At 38.4% G+C, this 27,208-nt stretch overlaps 13 protein-coding genes and 1 pseudogene across 14 annotated transcripts; 6 read left to right on the top strand and 8 right to left on the bottom strand. All coding sequences in view use genetic code 12, as the record gives it.

The window, feature by feature from the left end:
• Positions 1 to 65: 65 nt before the first annotated feature.
• Positions 66 to 2,114, top strand: MTO1 (tRNA modification protein; the record flags this gene model as incomplete). Its single annotated transcript, XM_067694257.1, has 1 exon — positions 66 to 2,114. One exon carries the CDS (start codon positions 66 to 68, stop codon positions 2,112 to 2,114), a length of 2,049 nt encoding a protein of 682 aa, XP_067546595.1.
• A 21-nt stretch (positions 2,115 to 2,135) lies between these two features.
• Positions 2,136 to 4,550, bottom strand: I9W82_005113 (uncharacterized protein; the record flags this gene model as incomplete). Its single annotated transcript, XM_067694256.1, has 1 exon — positions 2,136 to 4,550. The coding sequence occupies one exon, from the start codon at positions 4,548 to 4,550 to the stop codon at positions 2,136 to 2,138; it is 2,415 nt and encodes an 804-aa protein (XP_067546594.1).
• Positions 4,551 to 4,721: 171 nt separating this feature from the next.
• On the top strand, positions 4,722 to 5,939 carry I9W82_005112 (uncharacterized protein; the record flags this gene model as incomplete). The annotated part of the gene is made up of 1 exon (XM_067694255.1): positions 4,722 to 5,939. The coding sequence occupies one exon, from the start codon at positions 4,722 to 4,724 to the stop codon at positions 5,937 to 5,939; it is 1,218 nt and encodes a 405-aa protein (XP_067546593.1).
• A 948-nt stretch (positions 5,940 to 6,887) lies between these two features.
• Positions 6,888 to 7,787, top strand: I9W82_005111 (nicotinate-nucleotide diphosphorylase (carboxylating); the record flags this gene model as incomplete). The annotated part of the gene is made up of 1 exon (XM_067694254.1): positions 6,888 to 7,787. The coding sequence occupies one exon, from the start codon at positions 6,888 to 6,890 to the stop codon at positions 7,785 to 7,787; it is 900 nt and encodes a 299-aa protein (XP_067546592.1).
• A 33-nt stretch (positions 7,788 to 7,820) lies between these two features.
• I9W82_005110 (anaphase promoting complex subunit) lies at positions 7,821 to 9,236 on the bottom strand (the record flags this gene model as incomplete). Its single annotated transcript, XM_067694253.1, has 1 exon — positions 7,821 to 9,236. One exon carries the CDS (start codon positions 9,234 to 9,236, stop codon positions 7,821 to 7,823), a length of 1,416 nt encoding a protein of 471 aa, XP_067546591.1.
• Positions 9,237 to 9,448: 212 nt separating this feature from the next.
• Positions 9,449 to 11,311, bottom strand: SMI1 (Smi1p; the record flags this gene model as incomplete). Its single annotated transcript, XM_067694251.1, has 1 exon — positions 9,449 to 11,311. One exon carries the CDS (start codon positions 11,309 to 11,311, stop codon positions 9,449 to 9,451), a length of 1,863 nt encoding a protein of 620 aa, XP_067546590.1.
• A 466-nt stretch (positions 11,312 to 11,777) lies between these two features.
• On the bottom strand, positions 11,778 to 14,108 carry GCS1 (glutamate--cysteine ligase; the record flags this gene model as incomplete). Its single annotated transcript, XM_067694250.1, has 1 exon — positions 11,778 to 14,108. The coding sequence occupies one exon, from the start codon at positions 14,106 to 14,108 to the stop codon at positions 11,778 to 11,780; it is 2,331 nt and encodes a 776-aa protein (XP_067546589.1).
• Positions 14,109 to 15,426: 1,318 nt separating this feature from the next.
• ADE5,7 (bifunctional aminoimidazole ribotide synthase/glycinamide ribotide synthase) lies at positions 15,427 to 17,811 on the bottom strand (the record flags this gene model as incomplete). The annotated part of the gene is made up of 1 exon (XM_067694249.1): positions 15,427 to 17,811. The coding sequence occupies one exon, from the start codon at positions 17,809 to 17,811 to the stop codon at positions 15,427 to 15,429; it is 2,385 nt and encodes a 794-aa protein (XP_067546588.1).
• A 977-nt stretch (positions 17,812 to 18,788) lies between these two features.
• On the top strand, positions 18,789 to 19,763 carry I9W82_005106 (5'/3'-nucleotidase SurE; the record flags this gene model as incomplete). Its single annotated transcript, XM_067694248.1, has 1 exon — positions 18,789 to 19,763. The coding sequence occupies one exon, from the start codon at positions 18,789 to 18,791 to the stop codon at positions 19,761 to 19,763; it is 975 nt and encodes a 324-aa protein (XP_067546587.1).
• An 829-nt stretch (positions 19,764 to 20,592) lies between these two features.
• COI1 (Coi1p) lies at positions 20,593 to 21,168 on the top strand (the record flags this gene model as incomplete). The annotated part of the gene is made up of 1 exon (XM_067694247.1): positions 20,593 to 21,168. One exon carries the CDS (start codon positions 20,593 to 20,595, stop codon positions 21,166 to 21,168), a length of 576 nt encoding a protein of 191 aa, XP_067546586.1.
• A 252-nt stretch (positions 21,169 to 21,420) lies between these two features.
• I9W82_005104 lies at positions 21,421 to 23,119 on the bottom strand (annotated as a pseudogene). Its single transcript has 2 exons — positions 23,073 to 23,119; positions 21,421 to 22,516 (listed from the first exon to the last, which is right to left on the bottom strand). Coding segments are annotated over exons 1-2 (1,143 nt in total).
• Positions 23,120 to 23,323: 204 nt separating this feature from the next.
• ERD1 (Erd1p) lies at positions 23,324 to 24,640 on the bottom strand (the record flags this gene model as incomplete). Its single annotated transcript, XM_067694246.1, has 1 exon — positions 23,324 to 24,640. The coding sequence occupies one exon, from the start codon at positions 24,638 to 24,640 to the stop codon at positions 23,324 to 23,326; it is 1,317 nt and encodes a 438-aa protein (XP_067546585.1).
• A 937-nt stretch (positions 24,641 to 25,577) lies between these two features.
• Positions 25,578 to 26,354, bottom strand: I9W82_005102 (uncharacterized protein; the record flags this gene model as incomplete). The annotated part of the gene is made up of 1 exon (XM_067694245.1): positions 25,578 to 26,354. The coding sequence occupies one exon, from the start codon at positions 26,352 to 26,354 to the stop codon at positions 25,578 to 25,580; it is 777 nt and encodes a 258-aa protein (XP_067546584.1).
• Positions 26,355 to 26,492: 138 nt separating this feature from the next.
• Positions 26,493 to 27,170, top strand: I9W82_005101 (uncharacterized protein; the record flags this gene model as incomplete). The annotated part of the gene is made up of 1 exon (XM_067694244.1): positions 26,493 to 27,170. The coding sequence occupies one exon, from the start codon at positions 26,493 to 26,495 to the stop codon at positions 27,168 to 27,170; it is 678 nt and encodes a 225-aa protein (XP_067546583.1).
• Between the last annotated feature and the right edge of the window lie 38 nt (positions 27,171 to 27,208).

Genomic DNA, 27,208 nt, shown 5'->3' with positions numbered 1-27,208 from the left:
TTCAGAGTTACAAAAACAAAATCTTTTCTCTTTACAAATCATTGCCCTTTTGGAGCAAATACACCATGTTCACTATGCTATTAAAGAGGAGTCTGCTCCTACCGAGAGCTTGTACTCGTCAAAGGAGGAATATCATCATTAATGCTGACCTACGAGCCAAGCTAGCTGAATCTCCTAATCATTCAGTCGTGGTGATTGGAGGAGGACATGCAGGTTGTGAAGCAGCTACGGGATCAGCGAGATCTGGAACTCCAACTACTTTGATAACGCCAGAAATTAGTAAAATAGGTACCGCGTCATGTAACCCATCAATGGGAGGTGTTGGAAAGGGAACGTTGTTGCGAGAAGTTGACGCTCTTGATGGTGTTAGTGCTAGAATTACTGACAAGGCAGGTATACATTTCCGTATATTAAATGCATCAAAAGGTCCCGCTGTTCACGGACCAAGAGCTCAGATTGATAGAAAGATTTATTTGACTGAAATGCAGAAGGAAATGTGCAACTATGAAAATTTGTCCATAGTTGAAGCTCAGGTAAAGGATATCATTATAGAACCAACTAACTCGGATGACTATGCTGGACGTGCATTTGGAACTGTAAAAGGGATCATGTTAGAAGATGGTAGAGTTCTCAAATGTGATAAAGTTGTTGTTACTACAGGTACATTTTTAGGAGGTGAAATTCACATTGGTCTCAAAGCATTTCCATCTGGCCGTATGGGTGAAAAAGCAACGTTTGGACTTTCAAAAACTTTTAGAGAAGCTGGATTTAGATTAGGTAGGTTGAAAACAGGTACTCCAGCTAGATTATCTGCCAAGACAATTGATTTCACCAATTTGGTTGAACAACCATCTGACTTCCCACCTCAACCAATGTCGTATATGAATGATTGTGTTGAGCTTGAAGATAACTTGGTTAAATGCTATCAAACGCAAACGACTCCAGAATTTCACAAGATGATTGCTGACAACTTGGACAAGTCGATTCATATTAGAGAAACGGTTAAAGGACCACGGTATTGTCCTAGTATTGAATCTAAAGTAATCAAGTTCCCACAAAAACAGTCTCATGTAGTTTGGCTTGAACCTGAAGGATTAGATACCGATCTCATATATCCTAATGGTATTTCCTGCACAATGCCAGAAGATATACAAGAACAAATTGTGAAGTTAATGCCAGGTTGTGAAAATGTCAAAATGGTGCAACCGGGATATGGGGTTGAGTATGATTATGTTGACCCAAGAGAACTCAAGATCACTCTAGAGACCAAATTGGTGGATGGCTTGTACTTGGCAGGTCAAATTAATGGAACTACTGGATACGAAGAAGCAGCTGCGCAAGGTTGTATTGCTGGTATCAATGCCGGTCTCTCATATTTGAAGAAACCATTATTGGAAATGAGGAGATCTGATGGATACATTGGTGTCTTGATTGATGATTTGGTTACTAAGGGAGTGGAGGAGCCCTATAGGATGTTTACATCAAGATCGGAATTTAGAGTCTCAATTCGTTCCGATAATGCAGATAAAAGATTAACTGAATTGGGGTACAAACTAGGTGTTGTTAGAGAAGAGAGATATAAATATTTCAAGAATGAAATTCAACAATTTGATGATATTAAAAACCACTTGAAGAGTCTTCGTCTTTCAGGAAAAACGTGGTCACCTGCCTTATCGGGGGCAGCTACAGATTTAAGATCAACTAACAAAGTTGATGGGTGGAAGTTGTTGTCATACAAGGGAGTTTCAATCAAGGATGTGCTCCCTCATATGGATACATTCACAGAGGGCAGTACTCCTTCATTCTATAAGCAATTGACCAACAGGTTGATCAATCGTATTGATGTCGAGAGCGATTACGAACCATTCATGTCAAAAGAAAGAGCCCATTTGAGTGCTTACCAAGCCGATGAAAATTTACTCTTGCCTACAAATTTCAATTACACCAATACTGGCAATTTGAAAATTTCATACGAGGCTTGCTCAATCTTAAATACCATCCAGCCAAAGACAATTGGACAAGCACGTCGTATTCAAGGAATCACACCAACCACGATTTTTGAACTTTTGAAACTCGTGCGAGGAAATCAGAAGCAATACGCTGCTACTTTGTAGAGTTATATTATTTGTACATAGTTATACAACATCGTCACCATTGTCTTTGTTTTTAGAGTGAGAATCCTCCTTGTCATTGTCCTCTGAGAAACCTTTTTCCTCCTCCCTTGTGTCACCGGTGGCATTATCCTCTTTAACATACCCAGCACTGTCTTCTTCAGCTTCATCTTGAATGCCAACTTCATCGCCTACCCCCTCATCATTGAGAAACAACCCACCTTCATCACCCGCTTCTAGTTCAGAAAGAGCTTTCTCAATACTATTTTCAAGCTCAATTATCAACTCAAGAGGCAAATGGTCCTGAGCAATATCAAATACTCGTTCAATGTCACCCATTGTTTCACCAGTATTACCGAAATTGATCAGCCGAAGGTACAATATCAAGTCGGTCATGTCCACTTTGTTTGAATCTCTGGAGAGGGCGTATAGTTTCAAACTGTCCATCACATTCTGTAAGAACTCGTCCAGTTGCGATTGGAGGAGTTGTAAAATGCTATTTGGGAGCTTGTATATTTGATTGTTCTCTGCACTGCCTCCAATGGAACTTTGCCGGTGTAGTAGGTTTTTGGTAAAAAGTTCGATGTCATTTAAACTAGGCTCCTCGTCTTTCGACTCCGATGAGCTTCCCTCGACAGATTGGTCTGACTCTTCGCTAGATAAATCAACCTCTTGAAATGTATCAATCTCGACCTTTCCTGTATTGGATGTATCATGGAATACACTAAACATTTTCTCTGCCTCGAGTTTATCGCCATCTTTGATCTCGACTTGAGTCTCTTTAGCAATGAGGTGATCTGAGACAGGCATATGATGTGCGGGGTCAGATCTAACTTCAGACGGGGTAGGCACTTGCTTTGATAACTCTTCTGTTCTCTTTTCCTCTTCCGAATCAGCATCATCATTCTCTCCAACAAGAATGACCTCGTCGTCATCGTCAATCGTATCCACATTTAGGGTCATATTCGTTCCTTCTTCCTGCTTTGAAACATCACCCTGATCATGCAGTACTGCCTCTGTTCGCCCCGTTTCCTCAACGTTTTCATCATTTAATAGATTTTTGATTTCTGATTTCTTGCGCTGTTCTTCTTCGTCTGCTAACGCATTATCACCTCGTACAAGTGATTGATCTTCACCTGCTCCCTCATTATTATTCTCGTTCGATTTCGACACCTCCTCGTCATTCTCATTGCTTGATTTCTTGCCATCAGGGATCACTTCAATAGCGCCTTCGTCATGGTCTGCCACCTTGAAAACCTCCTGATGATGATGACGCTCAGCCGCTTCTTCTGGTTGCGCTTCAATTTGGTCCAGTTCTCGAGATTCTTGTTCGTCAGCCTTAGTAGACGGTAGTTCCCCAATATCAGGGGTTAACTTAGCTACTGATACAGCATCACGATCGGACTCAAGGGGACCGCTATTTTTCTCTACACTCTCACCCTCAAACAAGCTAGGCGCTTGCGCCATGGAACCAGCGTTTTTTGGTTGCACACCAAGATCAGGCAGCTTAAGAATAGACGCGCCATGCTTGTTGAAAAAGTCCATCCTAGCTTCAGTCGTCGCTCTTGGTTCCTCAGTCCTAACTTTATTCGGTGAGGCACTCTGCTCACGTCTTTGTACTTCAATTGTGAAGTCAGGTTTAGCTCCTATAATTTTCCTCTTCTTTCTTGATGGTCTGCTATTATCAGGTTGAGGAAGGGACTCCACCACTACTTCACTTTGAGGAGTTATCTTCCTGTTGTCACTTGGAGTCTCACTTTTAGCAGATTTTAGTTCCTCAGCCTTAGCTGTTTGAGCTAGGAGGATTTTCTGCAAGTATGAAACTGGTTTCTTTTCCGGTTTGTTTTGCTTGATCAACGATTCTTCTTCAATTGGACTCTGATGACTACCTCTCAGTGCTGGGGCATTGTGCTCGATATCTTTGAAAGGAGAAGTCCCCATCGTGTCTGATCTGTTGTCTTGTAGTGTGGAGGTTGACATCCTATTCTCGCTCTCACTAGATGACGAAAATGGATCACTCATAACGTAGGTCAGCAGTGTAGTAGGTCCCTGCAGGCGAAGCATTCTGCAGATATACCGTAGATATTCCAACGTAATAGGACCCTGGTAATTCACATTATAAGGTGATTCAACGTCGTTCCTGGTGTCTTCTTTTATACTATGACTATCTGTTGGATAAGCTAGATTGGGAAGCGCTTGAAAGGGATCTGCAGAAAACACACTTCTATCTTGTTGAAGCTTCCTTGGTGAACTTCTTGGAGACGCTAGTCTTGCTGTTGTTTGTGAAAGCTCGTGAGCGGGAAGTGGAACATTAAACTTTGAAGGTGATTGAGAACCTGATGGTACGAAGGAGGACGTCTCAAGCTTCGCTGATGTAGGTCGATCATGCGACATTTGTGGTATCGATGTAGCTCCAGCCCCGCTATTACTTCTCGACATAGTACAATTGCAACTTTATAATCCTTCCTCCTCTGATTGATGTCTGTTTACATTTTGTGCTTTGCGACAAAACGCTACCAAATTTAACTTCCGAAATTTCTGACATTTCAATTTTCTCTTTTTTTGATTGCTGTTAGACCCTTTACCATCAGATTTCGATTGCAGTTACCCATGTCAAAGTCCACTACAAAGGCCCCTATTCCGGCCTCACCACAAGATGAGACGTTCCTGAAAGGTGACAATTTACTCACTGCATTGGTGTCTGGGTGCACCGCTGCTGCATTTACTGCTACGGTTACTTACCCATTTGATTTCATAAAAACCCAACAGCAGATCAACAATGTTGCATACATGAAGAATTGGGATATCCCGGGAAACTATCCTGCTACTCTAGGTCAAATGTATAAAGGTGGAAGTGCGTTGGTTTTGGGTGCAGTTGTCAAAAATGGCGCTAGACTAGTTTCATACAATTGGGCATCCAAGTTTATGTCTATTGATTCTCACCATGGGGAAACAAACAAAACAACAGCACCACGTATTGTTATTGCTGGTATTATGAGTGCAACTATTGAAACTGCCTTTTTGATACCGTTTGAAAATATTAAAATCACAATGATACAAAACCAATCATTGAAAAATGAGTTGGCTAGAACAAAGGATATTGGATATGACATAACGGGCACCAAAGTTGGACATCACTCACATCATAATCATCATCACCAACATAGCCCTCATGCGGTGACAGGAAAATCTCTCTTTGCTCGTCAATATGTCTCTCCCAATTCATACTATTCAGCTGAAATTTTGGACACAAGGAAACACAAGGGACGCTTTCTGGCACCAGTTCCAAAGGGGGTACTAAACATTGAGAGTTTGAAAGCACACTACAATAAACATCCTTCATTAACCCTATTTGGAACAATTAAAGAAATGTATAACCTCAAGGGAATTAGAGCATTTACATCTGGTACATTTATTACCTATACGCGACAGATTGCACTTTCATGGGTCTGGTTCTCCTCATATAATGCCATGCGTCAATTGATCAATCCGCATCAAACGGAAAATGCTTGGTTTGGACACAATCATACTCTTATCCAACTGCTTGGGTTACATTTTATTTCCTCCTTGGCTGTAATTGCAGTTACACAACCTTTGGATGTTGTCAAGACTCACATGCAACTGAAAAACGGTAAAGCAGTCTACAGAGATTCTTTGAGCACTGCGTATAAGTTGTTTGTAAGACAAGGTCCATTGTCTTTGTTTAAAGGTGCTCTACCTAGATTCATCAAGGTCTTGGTCAGTGGTGGACTGACGGGAATTGTCTACGAGTATGTGGAAAATGTGGTTAATGCCGCCGGTGGTCAAACTATGTTCAAATTAGATTAATCTATTATCTCAAAATACACAGGAATTAAAAGTTCTCCACTTTTATGAACAACACCATTGAATGCCTTGGCCAATAACCCACCACTATAACTTGGTTGACTAAAGGCAATTTGATTTTTGCGCAACACCTGCCCATAGACGGAATTTTTCATTACACAATGTAACAACTCCTTTGCCAATCCGTGCTGTCGCCAATCGGCTGAAATCCAAATTCGAGAAATACCTGCACGGATATTTTTCAAAACTTGATTGGGAACAACAGTTTGTGATTTGTAAACCATCCATTGGGCCTCATTTATAGAATCTGTCGTACATAGACCAATAGCTTTTCCATCAATTAAAACGACAAACGCTTTACTCGTCTCGAATTTGGTGGACATCCACTGCTTGGAATCCTCAGTTGCATTTAGCTCCTTGTTGACCATAGACAAGATCTGCTCAACCTTTTCAATGTGCTTCTTGTTGTATTTATCAATTGTTTGTATGTCCACTTTAAAACGTTTTGACGTGGTCGAACTCTTTAGTTTGCCTAATGTGGTTGTCCTCTCCTTGCGTATTACAGTAAATGAGCTCAACGGCTCCAAGTTTAGCGCACGGGGCCAAGTTACACCACTGGTAAATTGCGTGTGGTATTTCTTGTGTGCATCCACATCAGCGCGTATTTGAAAGCTGTATGACATTCCACAAACACGACATGTTGTCCTTTTAAAAGGTATTGCTAGGGTAGATTGAACCTTTTTGTCGTTCTTGCCGCTGCTCATATCATAATGAATACTCAGTCGTGATGTAGAAACAGAGTAACAAAAATTGAGCCTCGGGTGAAAATGATTCACCTCGTATAATTGTCTGGTGCGATTATTATTTTCCATTTTTTTTCACCCAGATTTCCCAACATCCGATTCTCCCCAGATCTTTCTGTAAACACACACACACACAGTCACCACCACAATGTCCTCTGAATACGCAAACCTATTACCCAAGAATGGGAAATGGAAACAACAAATCACCGATTTTTTAACTGAAGATGTTCCTTCATTCGACTTTGGTGGGTTTGTAGTTGGGGCCAAGCCAGAAACTGCATCATTATATATGAAACAAGAAGGATTAATCTGTGGGGTCCCATTCGCTGCTGAAGTCTTTAAACAATGTGACTTAAAAGTGAAGTGGCATCGTGAGGAAAAGACTTATGTTACTGCCGAGGAATTGAAACAGAATGGGGGTAAGATTGTCGTTGCTACTGTTTCTGGTGCTGCTAAGAATATCTTATTGGCTGAACGTACTGCTTTAAATTTGTTGGCTAGAGCTTCAGGTGTCGCCACGCAGTCATACATTACAAAGAAATTAGCTGACGAGAATGGATACACTGGGTTAATCGCAGGAACAAGAAAGACCACTCCAGGATTAAGATTAGTTGAGAAATACGCCATGTTAGTAGGTGGTGTTGACACTCACAGATATGACTTGAGCTCAATGGTTATGTTGAAAGATAACCACATTGCATCTACTGGAAGTATCACTGATGCAGTAGCGAAAGCAAGACTGGTTTGTGGATTCGCTGTTAAAGTTGAAGTTGAAGTCAGTTCGGAAAAGGATGCAAAGGAGGCCATAGATGCTGGTGCTGATGTTATCATGTTGGATAATTTCAAAGGCGATGAATTGAGAAAAGTGGCCCAGAGCTTGAAAGAACATTACAAAGGTAGCAATAAGGCATTCTTGTTGGAATGTTCCGGAGGTTTGACATTGAACAACTTGAGTAGTTATCTTTCAAATGACATTGATATTTACTCAACTTCATCAATTCACCAAGGTACTGGTATTATCGATTTTTCATTGAAAATTGACGTTTAAAGAGATGTATATATATAGCTTAGTTTTTTTTTTTTATCTAATAGATGAAACACTTTTTAGCTCAATACTTTGGAATCCAGTATTATTGCCCAACACTGTGTTGACGTTTTGCAAAATTTTAGCTGTTTCTGAGTCAGTACTATCGGGTATTATATCATCTTGATCTTCTTCGTTTTCCTCGTGAAAATTGGCGCCGTCTCTTGAATCTGGTTCCACCTTAGAACTCAGCAGAACTCCAGACATGCCACTTGACCCACTTGCTAAACTTAAATCTTTTAAAAAGTCGGAATGGCTAAGATGTTCAATTGTCCCTGTATCCTTTTGTACTGGTTGTAGTTTCTGGGGCACATTTTTCTTACCATAGCACCTTATTGCTCTGATATGGCTGTCTTTACCTTCCTGGTGATTAGCCAAGATGAATATCTTCACCATGAAACATTTCAACACCCCGTCATTTCTGATTCCGTTGAATATTATATGCGACCATCCAATTGGTTGGTTGAAATTGACAGTACAAACCTCAATCAAATCCCAACCCTCACTACTCCCAGCCATGATCCTAATTTTGCTAGGTGTATAACTCTCATCTAGAGAATAGTTTGTAAATATTGATATTCGCTCCAATGCCACCTTTTTAATAAAATGAATTGTTATGGAATGAGGATTGGCTAAATGATTATTCAACAACGCTGAGTTGTTTGGCGTTGTATTGTTACCACCATTGCTTCCATCACTCTGCCAGTACGTTTCAGGATTATCTTCTCGTAGTTGTGCTAGTCCAAACCCTTGTTTATAAGATGATAATTTCCAAGTTGCAAGTGGCGATAAATCAACCAATTGTAACTCTTCCACCTCTTGTAATCCTTTCATGTAATAAACTCGCTGGATTTGTTCCAAGTTCGGCTGAGCTGATGAGTCATCCATTTGCAGTGTGTGTTGTTCATCGTCGTCGCCATCATCGTAGTGATAACGACTCGAAGTTGTGCCATGACTTATCATGTCCTGATCAGCCAGTTGGTCATTTGCATCCTCGTCCTCATTTATTGCTCCTTCATCATACCGGACTCCACTTTGAGCAATCCTATTAAACGAACCTTCAAGTCGTTCATCCTCATCCTCATCATCTTCATCAATCAGTTGCATAAATGCATGGTGGATTCTGCTAGATTGGTCATGCGCTAGGGAACTGGATCTAATTGAATCACGGATTTCCTCGGGTGTAAATGGAGGCTGAACTTGTACTTCATGTTGAGAAGCTTGATCAGTTGTGTTAGGGTATGCTTCCGACATTTGTGACTCTACTAATTCATTACTCTGTTGATGCTGTTGTCCTTGTTGTTGTTGTTGTGACGGTTCTCGCTGATTAACCAGATCAGATGCACTCTCAGTGTTGTTTGAAGAGTTAGTTATACCAAAACTCAAATTATCCCAATAACCAGATGAATTCATATAAAAAGGACGAACTTTTTTTAGATCAAAAGGTTATTATAATAATATTCTTCTTATAAAATAAAAACTAAACGCGTAATGTAATTTGCATCGGAAACAGTGCAAGATAAGCTCTACACTCCCCCACTTAAAGAAGTAGAAAAGAAACTAACATTGCCTACTAAATGATATCCATTTAAATGCAAAACTATATTTAAATACAAACTAGTCATCTATTTCTTACCCTTTTTCTTTTGTCTCTTTTTCTGCGACTTGGTTAATGGCTTAGCCTCGGATTCAGTATCAGCCTTTGTGTCTTCTTCGGCGTCTTCCTCTTCTTCTTCAGCTTCCGCTTCTGGCTGTTCGTCTTGTTCATCTTCACCATCGGCAACTGACTCTGTCTTTGGTGAAGTCTCTTCCGTAGCCTTTGGTAAAGCTTCTGGCTCAGCAGCCTTGTCAGTTGCATCTTCCTTTCCCTCTACTGATTTCTCATCTTCAACTGGTTTAACTTCTACAGGAGCATCTGCAACCTCTTCTTCCAATTTCGATTCAGCATCTTTACCAGGTTCTTGGATATTCAATTCTTGAAAATCAGTTTCCAAAGGTTCCACCTTTTTCACCTCCTCTTTTGCTACAGCAGCACTTGATTCAGCTTTTGATGACTCTGGCTTCAGCTTAGCATCAATGATAGTTTCCTTTGGTATGGTAAACGAACTAGAGTTGTTATCAAGATTCACCAACGGACTGGATACAGCTGGCTTATTCTTTCCTTGATTAGCCGTCAAACTAGTTGAAGAATTGTTTTTAGAATGGGGTGTTTTCAAATTAACATTTGATCCACTTCTAGATTGATTCAAGTATGGGCTGTTTCTACCTGATTCATGTACTTTTTTAACTGGTTTTGGTGGTTGATAAGCAGTTTGGAAATTTTCAGTCAATCCATACTTTTTCAAAGCTCTCTTTTTCAACACTTCAATGTAATTAGGCCTTCCTCTACTTACTTCTTTACCAAATTCCTTACCATCTCTATCATAAAAACTCAATTCACCTTGATTTTCATCTTCATCTCCAATCATAAAATCGCCATCTCTATCTGACGACAAGAATCCCAATTCCTCTTGATATTCACTAGAATCAATCAAAAAGTTTCCTGATTCCAAATCTGTAGTGAATTCAAAAATGAATTCCTGTAAACTATGAGCAACAACCAATTTTGTATCATAGTCACGACCAAATAATATAATTTGACCCCATGTACCATTTGGACCTGGATTCAAGTCCATAGCAACTTGGTTTCCAATATTGTCTTTAAGCAATATTACCCAGCCTTTGTTATAATAGTATGGTTGAATAGAGTTTGGTGGGATGGATCTTTGATTTGTGACAAAAGTACCACCTTGTCTCTGTTGCTGTTGCTGTTGTTGTTGTTGTTGCAGCAGACTACCTTCTTTTACATCATTTTGTTGTTTCTGTTGATGTTGTGCCATATATTGTTGCCTCTCCAATCTTTCAGCAACTTTATTCCACAAGATGTTTTCCTCAACAATACTTTCCAAATCCAATAAAACCAATCCCATAATCAACCCTGTTGGTTTCCCACCTCTCAATTGTCCATCATGTCTTTTGTAAAACTGTTTAAAATCTTCAGGTAGACTTCTTGAACCACACTTTAAATCTTGTAAAAATTCATTCAAATCGGCTGATGTTACACCATCATTCAAATTATCGTCCAATTCCGGGTACTCTTCATCAATCCAATGTTCAATACGATCCCATAATGAATCTATTGAAGGTAAAGGAGGCAAACCATTAGCATCAAAGTTTTGAAGTTGAACATCTTGACCTAATTGACTTTGAGAGGACCTTAAACCTGGTCTGTAGAACCCACCAGCAGAAGAATCATTCAAAGACAGCCTCGATGTATTCATATCGGCATTCAAATTCATGGCTGAGCCATTGGGGTGGGCACCAAGTGAAGGGCCAGTTAACGAGTCATCATCGTTATTTTGTGACCTATAAGGGGAATCATATGAAGCATAATGATCGTTGGTAGTGATAGAATGAACGAAAGCTTTAACGTCATCAAGAAATCCCATCTTTTTTCAATCTAGATATACTCTTGAGTCTTCGTTATGAAAGAACCTTTCCAAGAAAGCAAAACAAAAAAAAAAAAAACAAAAAAAAAATAAAAATAAAAATAAAAGAATATAAAATCTAATTTTTTGTCTTTTTTTCATCGAGGCGTGACTTGTTAAATAGACACAAAAATTCTTCTGAAAACAATAGAGGCACGTGAATTCTAATTTTGAAAAAGGGACATAGAACAGAGTAATTCCAAAAGCTCTCAATGGGTTATTGAACATGGCTAGCTTGCAGCAGAAATAGAGACACCGATGTTTTCGTAGCAACAAGGTGTGTCTATCTTTGATTATCTATCCCCAATCGTCAACTGACCACAGTCGTGCGCCAATGAAAAAATATACACGCGACTAGGTTCACATTTTACAAGCCTAATCCTTTCCATGTGAGACGTAGACATCACGGGTTCGCTTATATAGTGGCCTATATTGGAGCTCTATTATTCAACAAGTAATCACTGATCATATCACCAAAGAATTCTGTAACCAATTCTTTATCTCTCAATTGAGTTATTTTATCAATATCCTCAATCAAGTCATAATTGATTGATTCTGTCACTTTTGAGTCTTGTTCATAACTTGGATTATTCAACACCTTATCTCTCATCCAATGAGCAGCGGTCGGTATTTCACCACTGGCACGTTTCGAAACTAACAAGAGATAGTATTTCAATCGGATCAAAGTTTGAGCATATTTGGAATTAGGACAATGTTGGCAACAATCGGGAACTAGTTCAGTGGCAATCAATTTGATAACCAAGCTGACTAACCCAGGAAATTTCCCATCTCCATTGATGATCTCATTTATAGTGTAACGTTGGTCCATGCCGAAATCATCAACATCATTTACCTCTTCAACGGTCTTTCCCTCACACCCTTTTTTATTTGTCGCCATTGACCCATTAAGTTGTGCAGTATGAGCAACACCATTGCCATTTGTCCTTCCATTCATTGCAGCAAGACTTGCACTTGATGCATATCCCTTCAAGTAAACCGGTCCATCTTCCAAAACGTCATTTCCTTCCATCAAAAATCGATCAAACCAAGTAAAATCGTACCCAGTGAATTCATGATAATCTATATTCCATGAATCCATAGATTTGAACCAAAACTTATCATTCAACACTGAATCAACTCTATGAGCCAATGTCATATTCAATTCAACCTTCAGAAGTGGAATATAAAAGTTTGGCTTAAACTTCAAAATTGCTCGTGATAGCAACGTAATAAATGATGAGAATGCTGCATTTTCAAAATCAGTAATTTGAACTTCCATGGGTCTAAACTCAACTCTCCAACCAGGTTTGCCACTGAAATCTATTCTGCCATCTTTATCGCTTTCGTATAGTGCTGGAGGCTTAAAACGTAGTGTTTGCCAATTTGTACTTTGTAAATTTTCAAAATGGTCATTGCTCAAGTTATTGTCTTGATTAATACGTTCACTAAATATAACCAACGGATCCCTAATAAATAAATGTGCAAAATGATTAGCCAAATACTTGTCAAATTGCCCCAGCTTATCTTCAACTAAACGTTTGAAAACCTTGGAATTTATTGGCGCATGCAAATCATTGAAACCCTCTTTGAAGTAACTTGTGTCAAAACTGAGGTCTCCAAGATAATTGTCTACTGATCCGTATCGTGATTTAGGAACCTTTTGAATAGGCTTGCCATCTTTGGTATATAGATCTTGTAAATCCCCATATGCATTCACACTGTGGTTATTAACTTGCAAATGTTCCTTTTCATCAATGTCCAATCCACCAAATAAATGATAGTTTGGATATGGCTCCTGATCCTTTTCAACAAATGTGCGATCATCAACTGCACCACAAATTACATTCCACCTCACATCCTGATCAACTAGGAAACCTTTGAAAATGGGTGCTGCTGCAGTCAAACTTAATAATATCGGTGCCACTGGAACCAATGTATCATATAAATATCTTGCCTGGTTGATATTCTCACATTGCATTGTAATTTGCAAACAACTTGAACCCATACCGAATCCCATCGAATCCATATATACATGACCAGGTTTGGATGCACCGATGTGAGGTTCCTTGTCACTCTTGAATAATTGACGATTGGCTGGTATTGAATCGTCTAGCAACTTGGTACGCTTATCAGGGTACATGGGTAAATTCATGGCAACCTTGTGTCCTTTCCTTTTACGAATGTTGGCGGTTAAAGTTGGGAATCGCGCATGCCGATTAATAATCTCATCGGGTAAAAACAACGACTGTGAAGCTGGCCCTATGGGTTTTGCAGGTGGAGAAGTAAAGTTTCCACACCCCATTCTAGGAAATGCTGTGATTGTCAATGGCTTGATATGTGAAGGAAGCTCGTCGGTACTCAATTCTCTCCGCTTGATCATATTGTCTTCAACATAGACATAATCCTCTAGTTTCTCTCCATCGTATGGATTTGCCGGAGTAGCCTCAATCATATACCTACCATATTCAGGGTGGAACAAGACATTATTCTCCTGAGCCTTTGGAAGCGATTTTGCCTCATCATTCAAATCATCTAATACATAGTCTTTATCAATTGCCAACTTTGCTGTTTTCAGTTGCTCATTCACATCAACCAACATGTATTCAACCTCATCTCCCCAAAGAAATTTATCATTGTCTCTATTATAATGTTGCCGGAAAATATTCATTAACTGGGTGATTCCATTGTCTCTAACGTGTTCATTGTGTTTCTTAGACTCGTGCCAGTCTAGTGGAGTACCTAAAGAGAGCAATCCCATGGATACGTGTGAATGTATAAAGGATTAGTTATTTGAAAATTGATAACCGAAGAAGAGGGAAAAAAAAAAAAGTGTGGTTGCTAAATGCTGGTGCAGGGGAGGAAAAAGTGAGATGGTTTATTGGGCAGGGGATGGGACGACAACTTGTTTAGGTACGAGGTGAGCTCTATGTGGTGTTATTGGTGAGTCTGATGCCGTGGTTATGAAAGTTTATCCTCAATTCGCTATTCTGTTGATATATATATAATCTTATGACTCTGATATTTGCTCCCCCAAAGACTTTTAATTTATTTTTGTTTTGTTTTTTTTTTATTGTTTAAATTTCTTTTTTATTTTTCAACAAAGCTCAAAGGTCAAAAGAAGCAGTTGCAATGAATTGAATACGAACGGTGTGGTGGATAATGGCTTTGTTCTAGTGTAATGCCTACGTAGCTACCAGTGGCAAAGAATGAAAATAAAGAGCTAATTGTAGACTCTATATACCTTAAAGAATAATATCTATTGCTTTTTTAATCATCGATTACTAAGCATAAGATGCTTTGTGCAGTTTTAATTTTTATTCTCATTTCTTCTCGTGCAAGGCATTAATTTCTTCTATTGCTTGGGTCGGCTGCCGCGATAGCCAGCCCGAGACTGCGCTCTAAATTTTTGACCTCCTTTGCGCGAATGAAAACTTAATTTGGATTTTCCGCTTAGTCTCTCCCTTTTCGGAAAAAAGAAACCCACTTGCATAAATTATGCATGAAAATGATGAAAAGTCACGTGCCACACTTAAAGCTCCAAAAATTTACGGTGCTTTTAGAAGCAAACTATAAGCAATTGATCAATGTCCTCCATGTAGAAAGATATCAGCGAAATGGGGACCCAAAATGTAGATACACACTTCGGAAACTGTACGTTGTTGAATTGCTGCAAAATTTGCTCATAATCTGGAGCAAATTTATCAGCTACGTAAGTGTTAAAAAAAAAATGAATGTAACCCCCAGTTTTAACAGCCTATAAGACACTGCAGTTTCACATTGATATGCTCCGGTGTTGGTTATCTATCCTTTAGAGATGCCCATCAAATGTAGTCTATCAAAGTCCATTTTGTGGTTCAGTTTTGTGTCCCACGCCGTGCAAATCATCGAATGTATAGAATATACCGGTGAAGATGTCGTTCTTGGTTGAGTGGTTAAAAAGACAGTGTGTTAGCTCCAGTGTTAAACTTACCGTTGCAAACATTCCTCAATACTTTGGTATAGCTTCTCCCTTCTCTGTGCTTTAAGTACTACATCTTATCAATAATATAAACAATCAATTAATCCACTATACCGTTCTAGTATAATCCTTCTGCATTGTCAACAACACATCCTTCCTCTCCTTCTTTCTTCTCGACTAAATCACCAATAACAAGAGCACCCTTTTCACCAGCATTCTCTAAACTCTGCAACACTTTATCAACGCTTGCTTTTTCAACAATCAAAACCATACCGATACCCAAGTTAAATGTCTTTAATATGTCGTGGACTGGGACTTGACCTTGTTTACCAAACCATTTAAAGATTTCAGGTACTTGCCATTTACTTATATCAACTTTGGCTTGCAAGTGTTTTGGTAATGCACGTGGGATGTTTTCAACCAATCCACCACCAGTAATATGAGCTAATCCTAACAACAATCCTTCATTTATACTAGGCAACAATTGCCTGACATAAATCTTGGTAGGTACAAGAACTTCTTCACCAATGGTTTTTGAGCTATTCCATGGGGCTGGTGATTGATAGTCAAAGTCGCTTATTTCAATGATTTTACGTACCAATGAGAACCCGTTGGAGTGGATACCATTCGATCTCAATCCAATAAGTACATTACCTGCACTCATGTCGGCTACTTTAGGCAAGATCTTGTGTTTGTCAACAGCACCAACAGCAGTACCATTAGTATCGTAATGACCCTCGTCATACATTCCTGGCATTTCAGAAGTTTCACCACCAACCAAAGCACAACCTGCCTCGATACAACCATTTGCTACACCATCGACAAATTTGGCAGCTACTTCAACATCCAATTTACCAGTGGCAAAATAATCCAAAAACATCAATGGTTCAGCACCTTGGACAACCAAGTCATTGACATTCATTGCTACCAAATCAATACCTACGGTATCATGAATATTCATAATTTGAGCAATCCTCAACTTGGTTCCAACACCATCAGTAGCAGCAACCAATAAAGTATTGGCAGTGTCGTATCCAGCCGCTTTCAAGTCAAATAAACCTCCAAAGCCACCAATGTCAGAATTAGCACCAGGTCTAGCTGTAGATTTAACCTTGTTCTTGATGTTTTGCACCAACAAGTTACCATTATCGACAGAGACACCAGACTCAGCATATGTGACTCCAGCACTTCCTTGTTTAAATTTGTCAGCATCACGGAATGCTCTATGAGCAATGTCTTTTCTGTTATACTTTTTGTTGAAACTGACATGATCAACACCAACATAAGCTCTGTCAACCGATTTCCTCAAGGTGTCTCCTAAAGCAGTAGCAGCAATGACTCTTCCACCACTAGTGACAACTTTACCGTCGGTAGCACTAGTACCAGCGTGGAAGATGAATGTATCTTCTGGCAATGGTTCCTTGACGGTGATCTCATCTCCCTTACCATATGATTCTGGATATCCACCTGCAGACATTACAACAGTGGTGGAAAACAAAGGTCTGGTAGCAATTTTTACCGAATCTAATCTATGTTCAGCAGCAGCAAGCATAACATGAGCCAAATCGGTGTCTTCAGTCAACAATGGCAAAACAGTTTGGGTTTCTGGGTCACCGAATCTAACATTGTACTCCAAAACTTTTGGTTGTTTCGATGGGGTCAACATGATACCAGTGAATAAGATACCACACATTGGGAAGCCATCCTTTCTCATTCCGTCAATGGTAGGCTTGATGATTTCTGCATCTATTTTGGTCAACACTTCCCTTGTAGCAATAGGAGCTGGTGCATAGGCTCCCATTCCTCCAGTATTTAAGCCCTTATCTCCATCACCAATTCTCTTGTGATCTTGAGCAGCTGGCAAGTTGTAAAAAGTGTAACCGTCAGTGATTGTCAATATACTCAATTCATCACCTTCAAGATACTCTTCAATAACAATTTCGTTACCAGCATCTCCAAAATTTTTATCCACCATGATTTCATTTAACCCTTTTAATGCTTCTTCTTTAGTTTCAGGGATCAAAACACCTTTACCGGCAGCAATTCCATCAGCTTTTAAAACTAACTTGTAATCTATTTCTTCAATATATTTCTTTGCTTCATCGACATTAGTGAAATTCTTGAACTTGGCAGTTGGAATTTGATGCCTTTCCATAAATTCTTTCGATGCTGCTTTAGAACCTTCCATTATAGCTGCTTTGGCACTAGGACCAAATACAGGAATACCAACTGAAGTAAATACTTGAGTAATTCCATCAACCAATGGTTGCTCAGGGCCAGGAACGACCAAGTTGATCTTTTTCTCAACTGCAAAGTCTTGTAATTTTTGGAAATCTTTAGGTGATGAACTAATCGGGACATTGGTAACTTTTGATGATTGAGTGGTTGTACCTCCATTACCTGGAGCTACATAGATATGGTTGACACTAGATGATTGCAAGAGTCTCCATACAATGGCATGCTCTCTTCCACCATTACCAATTACAAGAATATTCAAGGACATTGTTGATACTGTGTTGGACTCGTGAAGTGGTTATTTGAAGATCGGAGATGAGATTTTGTAGTGATTTAGAAAATTAATTTTCTTTGATTTTTGACTCTTGTGGATTTGGTAGCGTTTACTGATTAGGGAGTTTTGCATCCATTTAAACAGCTATCTATTGGTGAAGGGAGCTCAACACTGAGAGGGCAAAAGCGTTGTCTCCTACATTAAATAGAGTTGAGCGAGGGGTCATGTGCTATCTTAATTGTCAGAACAAATCATCAACCCACGCTTCTTTAAACAAATTTGTAAGTATTAACTTGTTTTGTGGGTACTATTTACAGCCATGAAGTTGCTTAATGAGAAGCTCGGCTTCTTTTATAGTCACTCTTACTGCGCAATACCGAGAAGAGGTTTGCCACTTACCTGAAACCAGAGCCGTGTATGCGATAATACATTGTGCAAAGGTTTCTCTTCGCTGCAGAACAGTAGGAGGTACTTTAGAGTCATTAAAATAAAGAAGCACATGAAGGGCATTGTAGCTTTATAGTTTACACCCTGCCAACGGGAATCTTGTGGGGGGGGGTAGAGAATTTAAAAAGAACGGGAATTAATTTCCAGCCGGTCGACTTGGTAATCCGGTAACATTGCGCTGTCGACACTCCTTCCATTATATAGTTCTTTTTAGTTATATTCGAATTATAACTAAATTACTCAATGTGTTTTGAAAACAATAGGATTGAAGTGGTAAAGGCACCACGTGCCATGGTTTTTATCTCCAATACTTTTTGTGTCAATGATATGCAACAATAGAAAAGGTTCCTGAAAAACATGTCGACATTTGTAATTCACATCAAGACACGATCGTGCACAGAATTTACATTTTGAAAGGGGTGTTATTAAATCGATGGCTATATCAAAGCTATAAATAGTGGTTTATTTCCCCAAATGAAGGTTCAGTAAATCATGCTAGTCACTTCAAAATAGTTCACGCCACAATGCAGTTCTTGACCCAATCAATCGTCTTGTTCCTTGCAACAGTTGTAACCGCCAAGAACATTCTTTTGAGTAACGATGATGGATGGCAAGCAACCAATATTAGAGCCACATACTACAAGTTAAAAGAAGCCGGTCATGAAGTCTGGTTAGTTGCTCCTGTTTCTCAAAGGTCTGGATACAGTGGTAAATTCGATGTCCCTTCATCTTCGACTTTGCAGACTGACGGTGAATTCAAATACCCTCCAGCTGGTTCAAAAGCATGGGGTCATGAAGAAGAAGATGACCATATTTGGTACTTCAATGGTACTCCAGCTTCATCGATTGCTTTTGGTTTTCAATATGTTTTGAAAGAGAAGTTCAATGATACCTCGATTGATTTAGTTGTTGCGGGTCCAAATGAAGGTACAAATATGTCCCCAGGTATGTTTACTGTGTCAGGAACTATTGGTGCAACTTACAACGCAGTGTACAGAGGCTACCCAGCTATCGCATTTAGTGGATCAAACTCCAACAACTCTTTCTTTAAGGACTCTTTGGATTTGAACGATACTAAAGAACCATCAACCATTTATGCTAATAAGGTTGTTGAATTGGTCGATCAACTATTTAAAGGACAAGATGATGACGACAGAGTTTTGCCTCTTGGTGTTGGATTAAATGTCAATTTTCCCAAGGTTGGGCACGAAGACGATTCTTGTACCGATCCAGAATGGGTTCACACTAGATTAACAGGTGACTCAGCTGGAGGTTCCGATTTAAAATACAACGCCGATAAGGACTTGTTCGAATCCAGTCTGGGAAGTTGGGAAGCACTTACCATTTGCAATAATGGTAATTGTTCCTTACCTTCTGAAAATTCAGTTGTTGAGCATAGAAAATGCTCTGCTTCGGTCTCAGTATTTGCTATTGATTATGATGCTAATTTGAAGATTACAAATAAAGTTGGAGGAGTTTTGGGTCCTTTGTTCAAGTAGTTCACGTTTTTTTAGTATTATATAATATACTTTTTACAAACACGCTCATTTTAAAAGTTACCCAATCAAATAAAACTTGTTCGTATAACTCGTAAGATAAGCAAATTGAAAGCGGCGCCGATACTTGAACAGCAGTGTAGCTTCTACATAGACAAGAAAAGAACTGTATAAAAGAGCAAAGGAATATGCCAAACTGCACAAATGGCACAAAGCTAATCTAAAACAATGCAATTTTAATTCCAACCAATCCGCTCAAACTTTTAAAATTTTAAAATTTAATAAAAAAAGTATCCGATGCGCTTTAGAAATTATAAAAATACATCTTTCCCATTTTTGCCTAGAAATAAATTATAAGAAAGGCATTTGTCCGCCCCCCCTAAGGAAAACTACCCTCTAAGAAAAAGAAAAGATCTCTCTTTGAAAGAAGACATCTCTTGCACGGCTTCGGAAAAATCAAATCTGATTGACTACGTACTAGCTCTCTCTCCTTTCATTTGATTGAAACTCTATTGTCTTTAAATAGAAAATTAACTTTATACGGTTTGCATATGAAGTTCAAACAATGGTTACATTGTTTTTTGTCTACATAACATGCTCATTCCTTATTGGCTGAAAAACAAATATAAAAAGAAAATCAGGCGGTTAAAAAAAAAATAATTAAAAATACCCCATTTTGTGTCAAATTGATGTGTCTATTGTAATTTATCTTTTCCATCAAACAAAAACTTTTTAAAGCCCTTCCTCATATTTAATATATTAACCAAATTCACCAGGAAAAGTTTTTCTTTCTCCTTTCTTTACCTCTACCCCCAATAGCCTCTCCCTCAACATGGTTTCATTCAAATATTTGATCACTTTGGCATTAGCTACAACTGCTGTCCAATCCTTCTCCCTTTTACACGATGCTGAAGGTTTCGCTATTTTACCACCAACCGATGTCGTTTTAAACCACTTGAAAAACGCCGGAAAGAAAGATTCATCAAACCACTACGATGTTGTCAACACTGTTCACAAGAATGGTGAAATTGTTCAAGTTAACATGCACACCCATGAAATCAAACAAACTGGTAAATACAAGTACAACTATGACAATTCATGCTATCATGATGAATCCAAGAGGGATTTGTTTACCAGAGAAATTGAAGATGCTAGTTTGACACAGTGTTTCAACAAGGACAGTGAATTGGAAACTTCCCAGTGTGGATTTGATTTTGTTGCTTATGATGATGCTTCAAATTGTGATTCTTCAACTACCAAGTATTCATGTGTTTTGGATGTTCAAAAACAACAAGATGCTACTTTGAAATTGAAGGATATGGATGATATTCCTGCTCAAGTTAGATGTTACCATAAACTTTCCACTGCTCAAAGTGACAAAGTCACTGGTGGTGCTTGTGCAAAGTAAAACAAGCCAATAAGCAAAGTTGATCTTTTAAGTGCTATTGGCGTGAATCTCCTTCAAGTTTGAGTAATTCTTTTTTAATATGGTTTGGTTTTTCTCTGTATATCTTTTAAAAACATAATCGATTTCGTTGTTTAATGGAACTGTAGAGGAAATAGCTCTATTCTACAAAGGTCTTAGTTGCTGCCCACATAAGTAATATTAAAAAAAGGCTCTCTCTATATACAACAGACACATCTACTGTAGCTTTTCCCACTATATAGCAACTTCTCCACCATCAACAATCCCTTCAAATTTGTACTCTTTATCACTTGGCAACTTGACTTGATTTCCATCAGCACTAATTGGTGAGTACAAATAGTATCCCAACAAGCTATTAACACTAGCTCTAATTTGAGCTTCCTGTAAACTAGATCCAATACCTTCACCCAATTTCTCATTTCCAACAAACACACCAGCTAAGAATTGCGGGTGTGCAGATTTTCTACCGGTTTCAGCAATAAGTCTAATCTTGACTGGATCTTTGAATTCCAACTTGTCACACAACCTGATTAATTCAGCTATTGGTTTATCAAATTGAAACATTTGTTCCAACGGTAATTTTCTCGACAAGATATGATCGGTAATAAATTGTTTAGCTGCTTCTTCACCACAATGAGTGTATATACCACCAATTATAGATCTTACTGCTGATGCATAAGCAACATCTTCCTGTTTCAACAAATTGTCTTTACTTAAATCGCCAATGACTTCTTCAACTCCTTCAACAGTCACTTTGCTTTCAATCTCATCATTGTTCATAAATCTCAATCTACCATATTTGATGAATTCAGATTCTTGACCCAAAAATCTGTCCAATTTCGATACTGAGTCAACTTCAATACCAAATGATTTACCAATTTGTGACAATGTATGTACTCCCATTAAGGAATCAACAGCAGCATTGTGTATACTCATTGGCAATCTAGGATAATGTAATAAAAGGTACTCAGTGACATAGTAGCTCAACAATGTTTTTCCCATGGTATTTAATCCAAAGTTATTGGCCAACCCTTCACCCTGTTGACTTGAAGTCTTGACCATATTAAGACATTGAGAAAGGGTACTTAATTTGAATTTGGGACTTAAATTGAGTCTGCTATGAAGTGAAACAAGTAATGGTGATTGTTCAGCTGTTGATTCCGGCAACCTGTGGATGAAAATGTTGGATTTGGAAAAATCATTCACGGAAGCAGATTGTGTTTCTGATGATGATGGGTCTAATGGACCTGCTGTAGCCTGCCTTATTCTCGAAGTATGATGTAACCCACGTCTAATGACGATGTTAGATTGATTTAGTAGATATAAAGACCTGACATTAGTCGAACGTGAAAGAGCCCTCAACATTGTACACTCCAGTTGTTATTTACAGTGGTACGGTCTTCAGTGAAAGGTATGAAAAAAGTGTTGACAGTCTTGGTGATACTGATGATGCTGTTCTTTAATCTTAGTCCTCTGTTCCCTTCTTCTTCTTGATGAAAAAAAAAAAATTGAAAAAAAAAAAATCATGAAAAGTCAATTGGTAGCACTCTTGCTGTACAAATTTTCTTTTCAACCAACCAAAGAGAGAGAGAGAAAACAAGAAGAACAAACTCTGTTCATTATCCAACAGGAGTCCCCGTAGACACACATATATTCCCAGTACAACAAAAAAAATGGCACATGCTCCTTCATTAAGTATACCTGCTATCCTCACAATGTCGTCGGTAGCAGTGCTCTATGGATTAATCAAATCTCCTTTGAAGTACAAATGGGCTACTGAAAGCAGAATTAGTCCAAAGTCTGATTTGGCATTTAGAAACAGCGCTGAGAAATGGTTAGAAGATCACAAAGGTGAACGTTATTAGGGAAGAGGAGATTGAATGGACTATACCGGTTGCTCTTTCGATTTGAAGTTGGTTTTGACGTAGGGCATATCGAATGAGCCTGTGTTGGTATGGATAGCCCATACAGGGAAGTTTAGAGGTTATGTATAGTTGAATGTTTATTTAACAGCTGGGCAGTTATTTTTTGTATATTTATTGAATAAAACAAACTTTTAAATTCACTAACAAATGTCTATAAACTCTAATAAAACCAAATAACCTCTCTTCAACTCTCATCACCCTCTAGCGACTATTTACAGCTTTTCAATTTCATTCAACTCAATACTTTCGTCCCCCTTTTGTCCCATTTGTTCCAGTTCTTGAACTTTCAACTTGACCCAATCGCTTTCCAATTTAATAAAACACCAAATCCATCGTCTCAAAATCTCCAATATCTCAATAACGACGTACCCGAAAGAATATGCATCGTATCCAAATAGAAACGTCGAGAATATATGTATAAGTTTTATCTGCGACTCATGCAATTGCTCATTAATGATGAATAATTTAAGAATCCAAATAAACCGAAGTAAAAAATCAATCACGATTGCAACAAAGTAGACACTATCGGGGTACGCTTTATGAAGACGCAAAATGTGAAACTTGGATCCCGGGTTGAATACCTTGTTTAACAAATGCAAATTCCAATCCATTTTGATATCCCAAATAAAAGAATAAGTTGAATTTAAAGCCAGTAAAATATACCACCATTTATTCAACTGGTTTAAAGTTTCAAGTAGTTGGCCAGATTGTTTAGCTGCTTCATCATTAGCATTGATTATCGTAGCTTTAATCAAAACATTGACAACAAGTGGTCCAAAATTGGTACTATACTTGATCAAATTTAGTATATGTTGCACTTGTCTTGTCGAGTTATACTCAAACCAACACTGTTTTATCCGAATTAAAGATGGAATACAAAGTATAGCAAACTCCAATCGGTAATTGTATGCTGTAGTCTCATCAATATAATAATTCCATACATATAGTCCAAAATCATTAATCACCTTGGCAAAAGAAACCAACGAATCACTAATTAGAATATCATTACTCCTCATAGATTGTGAGTTGATATTGCCTTGCAAAATTCTCTTTATTGTTGTCCAAATACGTATTTGACCTGGACTACTGACTTTCACTCTAGCATGGAAAATGCGTTTGAAAATATAACCAAACAGTATAATCGGTATACTACAATAAACCAACTTCCAATCACGCAAAATGTACTGAATCGACTTGAAAGCAATCCAACTAAACACATTAACAATAGTAACAGCTTTTAAAGTGCTCCATATTCCAGTAGTTAAACGACTATTCTCACGTCTATCTGCAGGTATCGACGTAGCAAATTCTCCATTACTAGGCAGCGAGCCATCCAATTGGGTATACTTATGAGGATTATACGACAAGTTCAATAAATGTAGCAAGTTTAATGAAGTGAATTTGAATAAAATGACATTGAGAAAAAACCATAATGCAAGACCGAGTTGAATCAAGACCAAAATTCGAAATGGAAGTGGGATGAGGTCGTTAAATAAGATGGCCTGAGTTTCACTATTCAGGTCATCCATGTTGACATCAGTGGTGGCTCAGGGTAAAAAAATATGTTGATTGCGTAGACAGTTGAGGTTATTTATTTTTTATTTTTCATTTTCAGATCGACGCGACAGAAGAAGAAGAAGTCGAATCTGCTACACGTAGACAGAAGAGTAGATTAAGGACGCATAGAAAAAAAGGATATTCCATACACGATGCATTCTTGCTCAGTTGGCTTCAGACGTGACCTTTTTCTTTCAAAAGGACCACGATTTAAATAAAGTTGATAATCATTAAGTAAAATTTCATGATTAGCATGGAAAAACATCATTAGCCAATTGCAGTTCTGCAAATCGATATGAAATACACATTCTTGAACTGTAATCCATTTATAATCTCTACATAGTTATAAGGTATTTGTACTGGTTTAGTATATATTGAACATATATATCTAAGTTCCTAAGGTAAGTTAGTAAAATAAAATCCACATAGGTGCAATAACTTCCACGTTTATCTTCCCAATGGTTTTCAACCTCATTTGTTTAATCAGAATTTTCAGTGTTTGGCTTGAATCGAATCGGTCAGCGTCCTGAAATTAGGATCCTCCGTTTGGGGCGACATCTTTGTCATCATATAAAAGGTCTCTAGCTATCGAGAAGTAAATGTAAAGTGTTATGGTAGTTGATTGATAATGAAAACATACTAATAAGACTATTTGTGAAACCAGTTCACAGTAGTGAATTGAATTGAAGAAAAGAAGAAGAGGTGTCTACTTGGTGAAAGTTTTTTCTTTTTTTCTTCTTCACTCTCATCTCTCTCACCAAAAGAAACTTTTCAGAAGATTACCCGGCTTCGATTCAATTTCTTCAGTCAGTATTTGGGTCCGACGGCTCTAAAACCAAGTTGTTTTAAGTATGAGTCTTTGTTAAATAAATACAAGCCTATTAAATAATTGATTCTACTTTCCAGATTTCACCTCTTTCCTCGAAGTTTACTCTTGAGTTTCTCCTTTCTTGTATTCTCCCTTCGTTCAGCTTTACTCAAATATCTAAACTTCTTCTTCTTTTGCTTTGGTTTCTCAACTTTCGAAGGCTTAGCAACACCACACAACACAGCATAATTCTTGGCTCTTTCTACTGAATCTTGCAACACTTCTTGTGATTTGTTCAAATCGACGTTATTTGACTTGGCAATTTCTTCAAGATTGGTTCCGTTGGCATCAGTGTGGCCTAGTGGTTTATCTATAGATTCTATGGTTACTGTTGTTTCATCGCCAAATCCATTAAGTTCCGATCCTGGTTCGTATACTTCTTTATGATGTAATATTCCCTTTAATGACACTGGGGTTTTCCCATTTGAGTTTGAATTCTTCTCAGATCCATCTCCTTCAAACCCCGTCCACTCATCACTCTCCTCTTCCTCTTCTTCTTCTTCTTCCTCATCAGCTAATGCACCATTGATCATCGCGAGTTCCTTGGCTTTCTCATTAAACTCCCTCAACTGATTCTCCAAATCTCGTTTACGTTCATCACGCAACTGTTTCCTTTCCTCTATCCTAGCCAACCTTTCTTGTTCCTTGTTATACTCTTGAGCTTTCTTTTGTCTTTGTAGTTTACGTTTATGGAAACCAGTTAAATACTCTTGACGACTTTCCTTATCGAATGTGACTTCATTTACCGCATGTTTCTTGGCCTGCTTCTCGGCATAGTTTTTACCTGCTGTAAGTATCTGTCTGTTGTGCCTCACCATAGTTCCGGGTCGACTCTATTAATTGTACCGTGTTGATAAAATAGTCTTGGATGTTTTAGTGATGAGCTGATTAAAAAGAAAAAAAAAATACTTCCAAGTTTCACAAGCTCATCCTCCACAGACTCATCACACATCACCATGGAAAACTTGGATAATATCAAACTATACCTCAAATCCCTCGACCAGTCCCTCTCCCAATACGAACCATCTCTCGAACCACTCCTATCACGTACCCTCGATGAACATCTAGCCCAACAACCATCGCCTCAAGACAAGATCAAATTCCTCAATAATTTCCAATACGTGCTAATATCAACCATCTACTCATACTTGAAGTCAATTGGAATTGACACTGATGCTCACCCAATCAAGAAGGAGCTATCTCGTGTCAAGAGTTATATGATGCGTGCCAAAAATATGGACCTGAAATCAAATGAAACGGATACTACTGCCGCAGATAAAGAAAAAACCAAGGAATTCATTACTAGAACGTTGGGAGTCAAAAATGGTGTTGAGAATACGGTTAGTGATGTTGGACCAGCTATAAGTACGCAGAATTTCCAAGGTACGCATACTAGGTTTACTGGTGATGATGAGGAGGAGCATGGTAGTGAAGATGAATCAAAGGTGGTGGATTCATTGAGTGGAGAGAAACAAAGGACACCAATTGAGAATATAAAGAAGCATAAAGGGAAGAAACAGTGGAGTAAAGAAAAGAGCGTACAGAAGCACAAGTCAGCACTACTGAAAAATAGAGTAACCAAGGTCAAACATGGGTACTTACCGCCAAAGTCCAACAAACAGAAGAAGGCCTAAATAGATTACATACACTCTATTACCATTAAAGAAAAATT

This window comes from Candida metapsilosis (genome assembly GCF_017655625.1).
Source record: "Candida metapsilosis strain BP57 chromosome Unknown scaffold7, whole genome shotgun sequence".
NCBI classification, from domain to species: Eukaryota; Fungi; Ascomycota; class Pichiomycetes; order Serinales; family Debaryomycetaceae; genus Lodderomyces; species Lodderomyces metapsilosis.
The sequence above is the reverse complement of the archived record's forward strand: the minus strand, read 5'-3'. Positions and strand labels throughout refer to the sequence as shown.